Source organism: Dasypus novemcinctus, chromosome 2 (assembly GCF_030445035.2).
Source record: "Dasypus novemcinctus isolate mDasNov1 chromosome 2, mDasNov1.1.hap2, whole genome shotgun sequence".
NCBI classification, from domain to species: Eukaryota; Metazoa; Chordata; class Mammalia; order Cingulata; family Dasypodidae; genus Dasypus; species Dasypus novemcinctus.
In genome coordinates, this window is record NC_080674.1 from 36774290 (window position 1) to 36791320 (window position 17031).

Sequence of the window (17031 nt, forward strand, 5' to 3'; positions counted from 1 at the left end):
TCACAGATTCAGGTCAGAGTGTAATATGTGCCTTATCTGTGATTCTTATGCTTTTTCCAGAATATGTGGACACATCTTAAAATAGATGGTTTCTTTAGCTTTAGTAGGAAAGCTGTTCCAGTAGACACAAGTATCAACTCAACACCTATTTTTTCCAATTAACATAATTAATAGTTTGAGCAATCTCACGGAGCTTTACATGGTCTTTAGATGTTTCAATATTTGCCTTTTCCTACTAGAACATGATGTTCCCTGGACAAAGGGACAATGACTAAGTTCCAAAGACAATTTAGCCAAGTGGGGTGAAGGGAAACTTCAAGGCAATGAGAGGCTAGGATTAAGTTCTCTCCCTTTTGCATAGTCCATTTTTTAATTTATATGCCTGAAAAATGCAGAATAGAAGAAACCAGAGGGTGTAAAATTGGCAAAGGCCATGTTCAGAAGTGACCTATCTCCTAGCAGTAGCACCACTACTTTGTGTTTTACAGGACACAGCGAATTCTTGGCTGGAAGGTATTACATCTGATAGAGCTCTGCAGTACTAGGGCTGCAATGAGGCACAGATGTGGCTTTTATATTTCTGAAAGTGATCTTGAGTTTTTGCCAAAGTATTTTCTTGTTTAGTAGGGAGTCATGAAGCTTCCTATCGAAATCAGCATTTGTGTCAAACAATTTCTGAAGATGTTTCATCACAGATAATCCCTTGAGTGACCTTGTGTGGCAGTTTGGTATTATTTATGAATTCCAAAAATAGATACTGGATTATGTTTGTGAACTGGTCTGTTCCTCTGGGCATGTTAGATTGTACTGGATTCAGAGGTTGCATTTTTACTTGATTAAATTATGATTCTGGCTTTGATTGGGCCACATCAGTAGGATGTCAAGTCCTCACCCAGAGGGGTGGGGACTCGCTGAGAAAACCAGAGCAGAAAGTTGGAGTTTTGAGCTGGAGCCTTGGGCCATAAACACATGGAAGAGAGGCAAAGACTAGAGTGCCTGATAGTCTACAGCTGACTTTGTGGAGAGAACAGAGCAGCTGGGCCTGGAGAGAAATGAGCCCCAGGAGAGAGATGACCCCTATCCCTGCCTAGAGCTGATATTGGAAGGACCATGGAGCCTTAAGAGGCAGAGGAAACTGGAACCCTTGTAGATGTTGGCAGCCCTCTTGCTCTAACACATAGCAACAGACTGGTGAGGGAAGTAACTTATGCTTTATGGCCTGGTAACTGTAAGCTTCTACCCAAATAAATACCCTTCATAAAAGCCAACTGATTCCTGGTGTTTCTCATCAGGACCCCTTTGGCTGACTAATACACCTTGCATGGTTGATCTTCTGTTGGATGACTAAGGTAAATTTCTTTCAAGGGGCATACTGTAGTAGATGGCAGCACTTGGTATTCCCCTCATCCCCTATGACTTTTCCTGAGGAGAATTCCTAAATTTCCCCCAACGTCTTTAAGAGTAAAGACTTACTCCTGCCATGAGTAAGGCAGGAGTGAAAGCATATGCAGCTGAGAAGAAAGAAGCCTGGGAAGAGGGCCATTGCCGGTATTCTCTCAGAGTCCCTTTCACCTTTAAAATATGCAGGCTTTCAAGGCAGTTAGCTACATTTTTAATATTGTCCTGTCAATTTTTCATATGAATCCCTGATCTAGAACAAAGAGAATATTTTTTAATATTCAAAATTTAAAAATTTAATGCATTTGTGAGAATCCTCGGTGAAGACTGGAGCATGAACCAGTAGGTGATTGCCCGGGGAACAAGGACAGCAATGCTTACAGGGTCATTGCTATTCTCATTTTATGTAATGTGTTCCAGAGAAAGAAAAATATAAGCTAATAAAAATGATAAAAAATCTTAGCGAATTAATGGTTTAAAACGCTTTGTCTCAATTGCATAATAGTAAAATATAGAATATTAAAACATAAAATATAAATATATTAAAAGAGAAAAGCAAAGAGATGTGACTGTCAAATATAGGTTAAGTATCCCTGCAAAACTTTGAGGAGGACTTAAGAGAGGAGTCTGTCAGGCCCCTGGCCAGAAGCATTAGTGGGTGAAGTAAGAGGACTTACAGGCTTTATCTAAGATGGGGCTGAGAGCATCCCTATCATGCTGCTTGGGGCTGTAACTCTTGATGAATTGCAGACCTAGAGTGGTGGCAAGACAAGGACTTAGTGTCTTCTTCAGGAGCTTAGCCCAGGTGCCTGCTGGCTCCACCACTATATCTAACTTATTTTCAATGTCCCTATGAGACAGCAGTTCTAAACAACCATAGCAAAACTTGATACTGAAAAGAGTTCCTGTAGAAGGGTTAGAAAAAACCTGTGAAAATACTAGACAGGGTAGGGTACATGCTGAAAGACGAATGGGGGAAAGAGACAGGAGAGAGAGAAATGAAAAAGAAACTAAAAAGAAAACCTCACTCAAAGCAAGCCTTTAAAATGTGATTCCAAAACATTTAAAAGAAATCTAATGCTAATGAAGTCAAGAAAATTATTAGATGGAAAAAATTTGATATGGCAGTATGAGTAAAACTTTAAGACAAGTGTTTTGTTGCCTTTGGGCATTTTCACCTGCAAATCTCTTAGGTACTTTAATTGAATGTACATAACCATAAACTCTTCATCTCAGACCTACTTTTTGTCACATTTTCCTGTCTCACTAAGTGACACCACCGGTTAGCAATCTACCCAAGAGAAAACACTGGGTGTTACCCTTCAATTCTCCTTTATACTCAAAGTACTGTCTATCAACAGATAAAAAGAATCAACCCCTAAGTATGGTCTAGTCTATCTTCACATTTGTACAATTTTTTCTACCATTCCCACCTCAAGCCACTATCATTACTTCTTTAGGCCACTGGAAAGACATTCTATTTCTTTTCCTTCCCTCTAATGCTTCTCCCACATAGAAATAAATGTTAACTATGTTCAAATAAATGAATATATAATTTTCACTAATAAAGAACAATAAATTATAAAAAAATATGGAAGAAAGAATAGAAGGATATGGAAAAGAACCAATTAAAAATCTTAAGAATAAATAAATACATACAGTCACTGAAATTAAAAAATGATATGGTGAGGATAAATATTAGACCGGACATAATTGAAAAGTGAGCTAATGAAGTGGATTACAGTACTGAGAACTTACCCAGAATTCAGTTCAAATGGGAAATTTTTTTAAAAATATGAAAAAGCAATGAAGATATATATACAGTAGATTGAAAGGGTCCAGCATTAATATAATAGGTATTACAGATAAGAGAATAAAAGGAATGATCAAAATGCAATATTTTTCTAGAACAGCTTTTTTTAACAATCACATTTTACATTTATTTACTCATTTAATTCTCATAATGACCATTTAAAGCAGATACTATTACTTTCCCATTCCATAGATAAGGAAACTGAGACACAGGTAAGTTATATGAAGTTAAATAATCAATAACTAGTGAAGTTGGGATTTGAATCTAAACAGCCTGGTTCCTGAATCCACTATCTTAGCCACCTTGACATGCTAATCGGATTATCTTTTACTTAATAGGGAGGAAGATTATGATAGGGATATCAAGATTTTGTTCAGTTGCAGGAGAGAATAACTTGAAAGCATTTTGAAGGGAAGATGGCAGCCACTCAGTAGGAGGTATGAGTGGACAAGCAAAGTTCAAAATGGGAAGGAGGAGTACCTTTGACCCAGATGGTCAGGGGGCAAAGTGGAGAAACTCGGAGGGTTACTTGCCCTCGTGCATGGACCACCCTTACCACTGCTCTAACCAGATCTGCAGGAAATTTGTCTTTGAATGTATTTGTGAGCATTTTATGTGAGGACTGGAGCATGAAGGGAGCATCTCCCCCACCTAACCAAGGTGGGACTAACTAGAACCAGTGGGGGTTGCTCAGGAGACAAGGACAGCAATGCACACAAGATCATCGTTATTCTTGTTTTATATAATGTGTTCTAGAGAAAGAAAAGAAGAGAAAGTCAAACAACTTATTTAGGAGGCTACTGTAACTTTGATACTGGACAAGAAGAGTACTAGAAGAGAAAACTAAAGATAAATCTCATTTATAAATACATTGCAAAAGTTTTAACCAGCAAGTAGAGTTTTTATGTATATATATGTATGTATACACACACACACTATTTACATCCTATTAATAAACTTTATCCAAAGAATGACAATTCAGATAAGTAGCAGAAAATCTATTTATGGAATAATTAGCAGATTAGTGTAGAGAGAAAAACAAAACAAAACATGATCATGTCAACAGATGCAGAAAAAGGTTCAACACTCATTTATAATGAAAGAGAAAATAAGGAATAGAAGGGAACTTGTTTTCCCTGATTATGATCATCTGAAAGATTCCCACTAATGTTAAGAAAAAGGCATAGATGCTCCATATTATCTAATACAATCAATCCAATCTAGCACTATGCAATGAGCCCATAAAAACAATGGGGCAATGCAATGAGTCCATAAAAACAAAAACAAAGAATTGGAAAGGAGAAGATAAACTGTCTTTACTGTTGAACTCCATGAAAATGAAAACCTAAGTAGAAAGATATATTTGTTCATAGATTGAAAGACTCATTGTTTTAAAGGTGTCAACTCTCATGTAAACAACCTATAAATTAAATGCAATTCCAATCAATATCCCAGTACAGATTTTCATGGAATTTGACAGATTGATCTAAAATTTAATGAATGAGCAAAGCCCAATAATAGGCAACACTATTTTAAAGAGAAGGAACTAGATGGGGGAAATGTAATAACGGCACTTTTTTTTTTTTTAAGATTTATTTATTTATTTATTTATTTATTTCTCTTCAAGAAAATAAGCAAGTAAATAAGCAAACTGGCTAAATGTCAATGAGGAGAGAATGACCTATTTGATAACTGGTTGGAACAATTGATTATTCATAAGGAAAAAGATTAAATTAGATCCCTACTTTATACCATATAAAAAAGTAAATTTTAGGTGGTTTAAATTCCTTATGTGAAATTTAAAAATTTAAAAATATTGGGAGGAAATATAGAATCAAAGCTATATGATTTTGGAATAAGAAAGAATTTTAAAGAAACTGAAAGCACAAGCTATGGAGGAAAATTAACAAAATTGATTGTATTAAAATTTAAAATTTCTGCCTAACATAAGATTTGCTTAATGTAAGTAAGACAATATAAAGGTTCAAAGACAAGCTGAAGACTAGAATAGAGGTTTCTAACTTTCTCAGTTCATGGTGCCCCTAGACCAAATAAACCACCTACCAATTCCATTTATGTAAAACAATAAGTATTTGTGACCCAACAACTTAGTAGCCATCTGAAAAAATTATGCACATAAATTGCAAGAAAAGTAATATTTCATTTCACTTTAAATAAGTTACTAATGAGATGTACACATCTAATTGAAACTGCACAACATTTCAAATCTTGGAATGAGATCAGAGACCGTATTTCCTGATCTACCTTGATTTTCATGTGGTATTGACTTTTATTACAACAATCACCCAAAGCCCAATTTGACAAAGATATGATGTCATTGAAAGGAGTGTAGCATAATCTAATTTTGAAACTGTGAACTACCTGAAGCTAGTAGTTCACATGATGTCCAAGAGATGTTAAATATTGCTATTTCCCTTAAACGTAAAGCAAGATAAGGAATGATACAGAGAGTGTGATACTGTTTTCTAGAAAGCTTAAACACCTAAGCAAAACAATGCTTTATAATGTATATGACTATACACATGTATTTAGCAACTTGCATGAGGATAATAAATGCTGATTTCATGACAGTAGTTGCCTTTAAGAAGAAGAGAAAGGATTAGACTTAGGAATGCTATACATTGATTCAACTGCATCCGGGTGATTCTTTTCTTTAAAAATGAAAATTGAACAAACATGACAATGTTAAGATATGAGAAGGCCAAGGGGTTGTTACACAAGGATTTATTACATTTTCTACTTTTGTTTGTGCCTTTGCAATGCTTCACAATGAAAATGTATAAAATGAAAGTAATGCCATAACAATAAAACAAAGTAAAAATGATTGCTGCAATCTATTTGTAACCCTCTATGGAAAGAACTTGGCAGTAAGTTTCCTAGCATTTAATGAAAGAGCTGTGAAACTAGATATTCCATCTAGAAATCAACACTAAGCAGATAGTTTTTCACATGAGCTCAAAGATGCTCATCAGAAGAGCAAAAATAAAGATGTTTTGGTCTGAATTTCAAGAGAAATACTCTGTCTCTGCTGAAATGATAGTTATGAAGATTGTATGATATTAAATGAAAACATACATAAATACACCCATATGCTCCCAATTTTATAAATCTATCATTAGAAAAAAGAATATGGAAATAAACCAAAGTACCAGAGTGCGTGTGTTCCAGAGGTGACTTTATCTTTCAGTTTTCATCAATGTGTTTAATTTATTTTTATAATGGAGAAAAAGTTAACTTAAAAGAAAATAGAATACTGCTGGACTTCAAGGAACATGGAAGATTAGAGAGGCAGAGAGCTCACTTTTCTCCTAGAAAAATAGCTAGAGGACAGGCAGAAACTATCCAGAAAATGGTTCTAGGGCTTAGGGCACCAGGGGAAGGCTAGACACCACCAAGAAAAGAGAGGGGCAAAGGAAAAGAGTCTCAGCTAGCTGGAGAAATCCCATGAGTAAAGCTGCCTCAACAGCTGCTGGCACCCATCCCATACTTAGAACAAATAGCAGGGGTCCTCCAGCCCCTGGCTGGGGGTTATGGACTGAGGGTATTACAGGGGTCCTCATCCCCAGGAAAGGGGAGAGGGGGCCCCCAGCTTATGGGGAAACTCAGATTTTGACCAAGGAACTTGGTCTGCTATGTCCCAAGGGTCACATAATTCCAGGCCACGTGGGGCCACGACATTGCTTGCCCTGAGATGTACAGGGTGCTAAAGATAATATGCCCCCAAGTGCAATGGCAAAGACCAAAAAAGAAGGATGGTCCAACAATGTTCCCTTGATACTAATGACTATGCTTGTGAGCCTGTGCACCTGAAATAAGAAGAAGGCCTAGAGCCGCAGGGTGCCTTAGAGTTACCTCTTGAGAGCCTCCATGTTGCTCAAATGTGGCCAGTATCGAAGCCAAACTCAGCATGTAAATGCATTGTCTTCCCCCCAGTATGGGACATGACTCCCAGGGATGGAGCTCCCTGGCACCAAGGGATTACTACCAAGCACCAGCTGATGATGTAACTAGAAAATGACCTTGAATAAAAGGGTCAACTCAGACCAGCAGAATATCTCAGCCTACATATAATATCAGAAGATAAAAATGCTTTTTACACTGAATAAAAGGGGGAAATGGAAAGGACAAACGAGTTTATATGGCTATGAGTCTCCAAAAAAGAGCCGGGAGATTATCAGAGGGGTCACCCTTATGCACACCTCAGCAGAGTCCCAGAGACAGATAAAGTAGATGCAACCCCAGGCATTGGTTCTGCTGAGGGCTACAGAGACCCACACGTTCTATGGTCATGGTAGATGGAGTTCAGTGCCATCTCAGTTGGCCCTACTTTGGAGTTTGTGTTTCTGTGTGATGGAGCTGGACTCAGATGTGATCTTTGTTCATAAGCCTCTCCTGTTACTTTTACCGAACCTGTGGTTGGTGCTGGGGTTTAGTGTATACCCAGGGGATCTGAATCTCTGGACTCTCCATGTAATAGCCAGGCCCTGAGCGTCAACAGACTAGCAACTCCTACACTCTGGTTTATTGGACTTACCCCACTCAGCTAACATGGAGGTGAAGGTCAACCACCACAGCAGGGAGCCAAGAGTGCCTACAACTGAAAGCAGGAGAATTGCATCCCTCATCCATGTGGAATCTAAGCCCCTTCTTGATATAGATGTGGAGTGACACAACCATTCCAAGGTCCAAGGATGGAGGAATAGAGTATGGATTGGAGAGGACTTACTGGTATTCTATTCATGAACTATTGTGATTAGTAATTGAAGAAAATGTGGCATTGATTTGGAGAAAGTGGCCATGGTAGCTGCTGAGGGTAAGGAGTGGGAAGAAGAGACATAATGTGGGGGCCTTTTCAGGACTTGGAGCTGTCCTGGGTGGTACTGCAGGGACAGTTATCAGACATTGTATGTCTTCTCATGGCCCACTGGGTGAACTGGGGGAGTGTAAATTATAATGTGGACCATTGACCATGTGATGCAGCAGTGCTCAGAGATGTACTCACCAAGTGCAATGAATGCCCCATGATGATGGAGGAGGTTGTTGTTATGGGAGGAGTGGGGTGAGGGGGGTTGGGGGTATATGGGGTCCTCATATTTTTTTAATGTAACATTAATAAATAAATAAATAAATAAATAAATAAATAAAAGATAAAATGCCTTCTCATACACCCTCCTTACTGTCCTGGACTGGTTGCTGAGGATGCAGAAGGAGGAAGGGTGTGGTCAGCCAAGGCAGGAAAGCAACTTCTGAGGAAGTTTGTTTGGAAGGCTAGGCCTGCCCTCAGGGACAATGCTTCAGCACTGCCCACCCATATGAGGTAATAGTAAATGCATTCTCCTTAGCCTTTTGAGTCTGAACTGAGCAGTCTGCTAAACAGTGCCATCTGCTGGCAGACTAGGAAGGTGCATGAAAAGGGAAAAATAATAAAAGAAAATCTGGCAACTCTACTGCTGGTTCTCTGAGAAGATCAATAAAATTAAAATAAAAAATAAAAAAAAAACCCTTAGCTAGCACTAACAGAAAAAAATAGACAATAAAATCAGAAATGGGGAGGGGGAATTATGATTGAGCCCACAAAAATAAAATGGATTGTAAGAGGATACTATGAGAAACTGTATATCAACAAATTAGACAACCTAGACGAAATGAAAAAATTCCTAGAAATGCAAAAACAATCTAAATTGACTCTACGAGAACTACAGGAACTCAACAAACCAATCAAAAGTAAAGAGATTGAATCAGTCATCAAAAATCTTCCAACAAAGAAAAGCCTAGGACCAGATGCCTCACAGGTGAATTTTACCAAACATTACAAGAAGAATTAATACCAATCCTGTTTAAACTCTTCCAAAATACTGAAAAGGAGAGAAAATTACCCAACACATTTTAGGAAGCCAACACTATCCTAATATGGAAGCCAGATAAAGATACTAAAAGAAAAGAAAATTATAGACCAATCTTTCTAATGAACATAGGTGCAAAAGTTCTCAAAAAAATACTTGCAAATTGAATCCAACAGCATATTAAAAGGATTATACAAAACAATCAAGTTTTTATTTTTGACATGCAATGGTGTTTCAATATAAGAAAATCAATTAATGTAACACACAACATTAACAAACTGAAGGAAAAAAAAAATATGATCATCTCAAATGATGCAGAAAAGGCATTTGACAAAACTCCAACATCCAATCTTTATAAAAACACTTCTAAAGATAGGAATAGAAAGAAAGTCCTCAGCATGATAAAGGGCATATATGAAAATCCCACAGTCAACATTGTATTCAATGGAAAGAGGATAAAAACTTGCCCTCTATGATCAGGAACAAGACAAGGACACCTACTGTCATCACTGTTATTCAATATTGTGCTAGAAGTTCTAGCTAGTGCAATTAGACAAGAGAAAAAAAGGCATCCAAATAGGAAAAGAGGAAGTAAAATTTTCACTATTTGCAGATGACACGATCTTCTATTTAGAAAATTCTGAAATATCTATGACTGAACTATTAGAGCTAATGAATGAGTTTAGCAAAGAGGTAGAATACAAGATCAACACACAAAAATCAGTATTATTTCTATAAACTAGTAACAAGCATGCTGAGGAGGAAATCAAGAAAGAAATTACAATTACAATAGCACAAAAGACTCAAAATCTAGGAATTAATTTAACCAGGAATGTAAAGGATCTATATTCAGAAAACTACAAAACACTGCTAAAAGAAATAAAAGAAGGCCTAAATAAATGGAAGGATATCCTGTGTTCATGACTGGAAGACTAAACATCAAGATGTCAATTCTACCCAAACTGGTTTATAGATTCAGTGCAATCCCAATCAAAATTCCAACAGCCTACTTTACAAAAATAGAAAGGTCAATTACCAAATTAATTTGAAAGGGAAAGGGGTCCAGAATAGCTAAAAACATCCTAAAAAAGAAAAAGTCAGAGGACTCATGCTCCCTTACATTGAAGTGTATTATAAAGCTAAGTGGTCCAAACAGCATGGTATTAGCATATAGACACATTGATCAATGGAATGAAATTGAGAGTTCAGAAACAGACCTGCACCTCTATGGTCAACTGCTTTTTCAAAAGCCTACCAAGTCCCCTTTACTGGAGCCGAACATTATCTTCAACAAATGATGCTGGAAGAACTGGATATCCACAACCAAAAGAATGAAAGAGGATCCCTATTTAATTTCCTATACAACAGAGGTTCTTAACAAGGGGTCCATGAGCTTGAATTAAAATTCAAAAAACATTATTCTTGTGGGACATGTTGCTGGTGTGGGTGTGATGTATTTATTAAATAATACACAGTACAGTGTGGACTAAGGGGTACATGGTTTTCACCTGACTGGCAAAGGGGTCTGTGGAACTAAAAAGGTTAAGAACCCCTGCTATACAAGAATCAACCCAAAATGGATCAAAGACCTAAACATAAAAGCTAGGACTGTAAAACTCCTAGAAGAATATGTAGGAAGACATATTCAAGATCTTGTAGTAAGAGGGGGTCTCTTAAACCTTCATCCAAAGCACGAGCAATGAAAGAAAAAAATAGATGAATGGGACCTACTCAAAATTAAACTCTTCTTCACTTCAAAGGACTTTGTGAAGAGGGTAAAAAGTCAGATTACTCAATGGGAGAATATATTTGGAAATGATACCTGCAAAAAAGGTCTACTATCCATGATAGATAAAGAGATCCTACAACTCAACAATAAAAAGACAACTGACCCAATTGAAAAATGGGCAAAAGAAATTGAGACATTTTTTCTAAAGAAGAAATGCAAATGGTTAAAAAACACACGAAAAAATGCTTAGCATCACTGGCTACTAGGGAAATGCAAATCAAAGCTACAGTGAGATATCATTTCACATCTGCTATAATGGCCACTTGAAAAATCAAACAAACAGAAAACTACAAATGATGGAGAGGATATGGAGAGATAGGAATGCTTATTCACTGTTGGCGGGAAGGTAGAATGGTACAGCCACTGTGGAAGTCTGTTTGGTAGTTCCTAAAGAAGTTAGATATAGATCTGCCATGTGACCCAGCAATACCACTACTAGGTATACACCCAGAATCTCTGAGAGCAGGTACACAAACAAGGAACACCAACGTTTGTAGCGGCATTATCCACAACTTCCAAAAGATGGAACAACCCAGGTGTCCATCAACTGATGAATGGACAAGCTATAGTGTATATGGAATGGACTATTACTCAGGTAGAAGAAGAAATGAAGTCGTGAAGTATATGATAACACGGGTGAACCTGGAGGATATTGTATGTTTTTGCTATAATCAACTAAATATAATGAGCAAACTCCTGGAGTCAATAGCTAGAATATAAGTCACCAGAAAATAGAATGTGGTTAGATAATGGAAAGCTGAGATTTAATCTGTACAGAATTGGTAAAAAGGTTGTTTTAAATGCTTGTAAATGAATAGAAATGGTGAAAGCACATCATAAACTTTGTAATTAATAGCATTAACTTAAGGGTATAATAGTGGTTATAAGGGAAAAGTATAAGGATGTGTAAGGAAAACTAAAAAAATGAAACATGGGAATGTACAGCACTGTGAATCCTCTTGTGAAAAATGAATATGGTTAATAGTGCATATATAAGAGCTTTTTCTCTGAAACAGAACAAATGTATGTTATTGGTACAAGAAGATATTATCAGGGTGATATTTGGGCAAAATACAACCAAAACAAACTATGGACAGTTGTGTATAGTAATATATTAATAATCATCCATCAATGGTTAAAAAAAAAGAAAGTAAGCTACATGAAAGAAATTAGACAAAAGTACTATATACTGTTTGACTCCATCTATACAACATGTAAATACAAATAAATTACAGAGATAGAAATAGATTAGAAGTCATGTATGGCAGGGGAAGGATAGAAAGATTGAAAGGGGACTACTAAGGGGTAGGATTTTTTATGTTCATTTGTTTTTTTCTTTTCTTTTTTTTTTTTGAGTAATGAAAATGCTCTAATAGTGATAGAAGCAATGAGCACACAACTCTGATTATACCAAATGCCATTGACTGTACACTTTGGATGAATTGTATGGTTTGTGAATATGTTTCAATAAAATTGATTTAAAAAAGAGATAGATACAAAACGGGAAAAAAAGAACATTGCTGAATGATTCAGGGTTTCATACAGCCTTTCATCTTTACATTTGGCAATGTGTGTTTGATATGAATATAAGCATTTTATTTTCTATGTTTGAGAATATAAAAGTAGGTATTTTGTCTGTTTTCTCTACCAAAAGAAGATAACTTACTGTCAATCAAATAGGTAGTGTAGGTTTGGATCAGGTAAGACTATGGACACTAGGATAATTCCAATTAAGGTGTAATAACCAGAATGACATTTACCCAGTTGGGCAGAAGTGTGACTGAAGGAGCTGCTTCACATCTTGTGAGTATGTTTCATTTCCTAGCTAACTTCAGATGTATCTTTGTGATCACGGGGCATCTTAGCTATTTATCTCCTTATTCCTATTGCTCTGAAAAATTAAATATGTATTGCAAAGGGGTCATCCCATCTTCCTGCTTCTTGGGTGAGTCCCTGCCTAATCAGAACTGGCTGAGTTTCACTCCATGATGTCCTGGGACCAACGACTTAGGCTTACAGTTTCAACTGGTACTTCATTTAAAAATGAGAACAAGGGGGAATGATACATGGAAAAAACTACAGTCATGATGACTTTTCTTTTCCTCAAAATTGCTCCTCAAGGAGGTTTTTTCCCACCTTTTTCTCCTTAAATTGCTTGTGCTACTTTGCAAGCCCAGCTCTCCTGGACAGCTTGGGGCAGTATATTGGGAAATTCTGGAGGTAGCCGTGGGATTATCAGCACTGATGCTCCCACCAACACCACTGATGGTTGCTGCCACACATTGCTCCTTTGACTGAAATAGATTTCCAGAAGTTTAGGATTTTTAAAATGTCATACATTTTGAAACAAACATTTTATTCCTGTGATTTTGAAAAATTCTTGTTTTTTCTGGACTGACATGGGGAAAGAAATAAGTGGATAATATAAAAGTCAGTTAGAAGGTTGATAATGCATGACTCAAATTCTGTTACCAAACATATTTCCACGGGAGAAGTCCATGTCCTGGGGGTGGGGAAGCAGGGGAAGAGGTGTGGAGACCAAGCATGTGAGAGAGAAGCCAGCAGAGGAGTTGACGGGGCCAGAGGAAAGCGTATGTCCCAAAGTCTTCTCTCCACTCCACTTTTACTCCCTTTGCTGCATCATCAACCTGCACTTCATATGTAACTGCCCGGAGGTTATAGGCAGTAGTTATAGGCTTGAGACAGAAGTTCCAGAACAGATTTAGATAGGATACCAAAGGAGAAACGGAGTCAGAACCTTTCTCTTATGCTGCTATTACCCGAAAATGTATGGACAGCGCCCCAAGCATCTGAAGGGTCCTGGCCCCTGCCTTTGCAGGTCTTGGAAGAGTTCATCTACCACTGCAGCAGAGAGAGTCCTTGTGCTTTGGAAATGTCCATGTGCTTCTCCACGCTTCTCAGGCTCCCTGCATTTGCAGTTAGACTGTGTCCACATAACCAATGCCAACCAATGACCTTTGAGCAGAAGTGATTTGTATCACTTTCAGGCCAAGGCTGTTAAGAGCCCATTTACCTCTTCTACCTTTCTTTCTCACTGTAGAGCAAGTTGGAAGCCATGTGTTTATATGTTAGCTACAAGGTGAAACAGGGCCACCCAACCCGCAGAAGGGTGAAAAATAAATCTCCATTGTGTTAAACTACCAAGATTTTTATTTGATTTTGATTTCTTTGTTACTGTAGCAGAGTCTATCCTATCTTGACTAATATTCAGCAGGAAGTGAATCTCTTCAACACTTAACCTTGTGAGCAATAACATTAAACTAGTAGATATGAAAAACTGGCAGACTGAAGGAGAAGGAACACTGGGTTAGGAATCAGGAGAGCTGGTTAGGGTCCGGATTTGGCCATGATTTATAGCATGCCTTTGGGCAGATTGTTTGAATTCAGATTCTCAACTAGAGAAGTAGTTTTGAGCCTCTTTGGTTTTTAAAATATATTCAATCGTTTCTTCAAACAAAATCTTTCATGAAGACTGGTATAAAAACTGATAAAAGAAAAATTGCCTCTGCCTTTAGATGATGCCCCTGCACATCCATTTTCCATGGAAGCCAGTAGGACATCTTTATGGAATCCAGTATATATATAGGTGCAATGTGCAAACCACTGTCTTAGGTTGCCTTTAGTGGATCATTCTGCAGCTGGCATGGGTTCCTAGCAAAAGCAGCTATTTCTCACCTGTCCCACATGATACACTGCACTCGGTCCAGTGTCCATACTGCCAGAAGTACTCCCGCTTCTCCAGGTCATTGTCAAGGCCATCTTTCTGGATTGTGTACTCATACTTGATGCCAGGGTTAGTCACTTGGAATAGGAGCTAACAGACAAGAGAGAGATCATGTCAAACTCTGTCCTGAGTTTATATGGGCAACCTCAGTCATGTAACACATTACAATGTCCATCATATTATCAAAGTTCTATGGAGGCATGCATTGGAACAAAGGCTATTTAATGGATCTATCTATCTATCTATATTACCTATTATCTATCCATCTGTTTCTTTATTTGTCTGAATATATGTGTATATAGTCTTCATTTATATTATTTGTTGACTGAATTCCCATGGGAATTTTCATGAGGTAAAAGGTGAGGTCTAATCACATGGCAATTACTTTGAGGGAATGGTAAGGTATGTCCTTTCCAACAACAGGCTGCTAAATCACCTCATGCTCTTGTGTAATTACTTTATGACTTTGTATATATTACTTAACCTCTCTGTGCCTTAGTTTCCCCATGTAAAAAGTGAGTTTAATAATGGTATCTACCAGTGGAGTTGATGTGAAGGTCAAGTGAGTCAATCCACATATAGTGAACAGAATAGTGCCTGATATGGAGTTGTTGCTCAATAAATGTTAACTTTTATTATTGTTGCTGTTATCTTATGATGGCCCTCTAGCTCTCAGCCTGGTTAGCTCCCTTAAAGCATAGTAGCACTGGGATAAAAATGGTCATAGAGTCCTACCCCATGTGTGCCATTCTTGGGACCTTCCCCTCACTTCTCTCTTCTTCAGGTTATTTGCTATCACATACTGAAAATGGATTCACCTTAAACTTTGAGGCTGTGAACTGGCTGCTCCCTTGCACAGAGTGTTCCACATATAAATCTTTCCCCTATGGACAGGTAAGCTGTAAGGTGTGCCTGACATTCATAGTACACAGCTGCCAAGCCTTGACCTCCAGCATCTGTGAGTGCTCTGCTCTCTGACTCAGAAATGACCTCCCTCCGATTTCTGTTTATGGCTCTCTCTTGGGCCATCTGTCATCCCCAATCTCCCTTGGCTCTCTCGCTTTCATCATTCCATTCCTTTTCTACAGTTTTTTCCCAACATGAAAGACACATCAGTCATGCCTTTGAAAAGCACATGCTGTATCCTAACCCCTCCATCCCCCAAGAGTTTCACAAAATCAAGCCCTTTGCCTGAAGACAACCACCACCTAACATGTGAAAGGACCATGCCAATCCACCAACCTGGCTAGAAAGTTACTTGGAAACTTAGGTTAGACTAACGGTGGACTTAAAGAGTTCAGGAACAGTCACCCTCAAATAAACAGCCTGTGTCAATCATATTGAACTCAAACCACCCAATACAGTATTTCAATGCCCCTGGCATTTCATTATGGGTGCTTCAACAATTTCTGAGGAATTAAGGATATACAGCACAAACTAATATCTTGCTTCCCTCCTTGCTCCTTACTAAAAGAAGTTTTACAGATTTTTTTTTTTTTTTAAATGTTACATTAAAAAAATATGAGGTCCCCACATACCCTCCCAACTCCCTCACCCCACTCCTCCCACATCAACAACCTCTTTCATCATCATGGGACATTCATTGCATTTGGTGAATACATTTTGGAGCACTGCTGCAGCACATGGACAGTGGTCTACATTGTAGTCTACACTCTCCCCCAGTCCACCCAGTGGACCATGGTAGGACATACGATGTCCAGCATCTGTCCCTGCAACACCACCCAGAACAACTCCAAGTCCTGAAAATGCCCCCACATCGTATCTTTTCTTCCCTCTCCCTACCTTCAACAGCTACCATGGCCACTTTCTCCACTTCAATGCTACAATTTCTTCCATTATTATTTTTTTTTAATTTTAAAGATTTATTTTATTTATTTCTCTCCCCTCCCCCACCCCCCGTTGTCTGTTCTCTGTGTCTATTTGCTGCGTGTTCTTCTTTGTCTGCTTCCGTTGTTGTCAGCGGCACGGGAATCTGTGTTTCTTTTTGTTGTGTCATCTTGCTGCGTCCGCTCTCCATGTGTGTGCGGCACCATTCCTGATCAGGCTGCCATTTCTTTCTTGCTGGATGGCTCTCCTTATGGGGCGCACTCCTTGTGCGTAGGACTCCCCCATGTGGGGACACCCCTGCGTGGCACGGCACTCCTCGCGCTCATCAGCACTGCAAATGGGCCAGCTCCACACGGGTCAAGGAGGCCCAGGGTTTGAACTGTGGACCTCCCATGTGGTAGACGGATGCCCTAACCACTGGGCCAAGTCCACTTCCCTTCTTCCATTACTAATTGCAGTAGTTCCAGAGTAGAATATCAGTAAGTCTACTCTTATCCATACTCTATAGATTTTTAGTTTATGTCCCAAGCAAATAGCTTTGAAAGATCCTAACTAAAGTACAACCCAGCAATTT

At 38.3% G+C, this 17031-nt stretch overlaps 1 protein-coding gene across 1 annotated transcript in view; it reads right to left on the reverse strand.

Moving 5' to 3' along the window:
- The window catches only part of ADAMTS12 (ADAM metallopeptidase with thrombospondin type 1 motif 12), a 392811-nt gene that overhangs the window by 77641 nt on the left and 298139 nt on the right, over positions 1 to 17031 (reverse strand). Inside the window, exon 16 of the mRNA XM_058307631.2 lies at positions 14561 to 14699. Coding sequence (XP_058163614.1) covers positions 14561 to 14699 — 139 coding nt within the window. The remainder of the gene's footprint in view (positions 1 to 14560; positions 14700 to 17031) is intronic.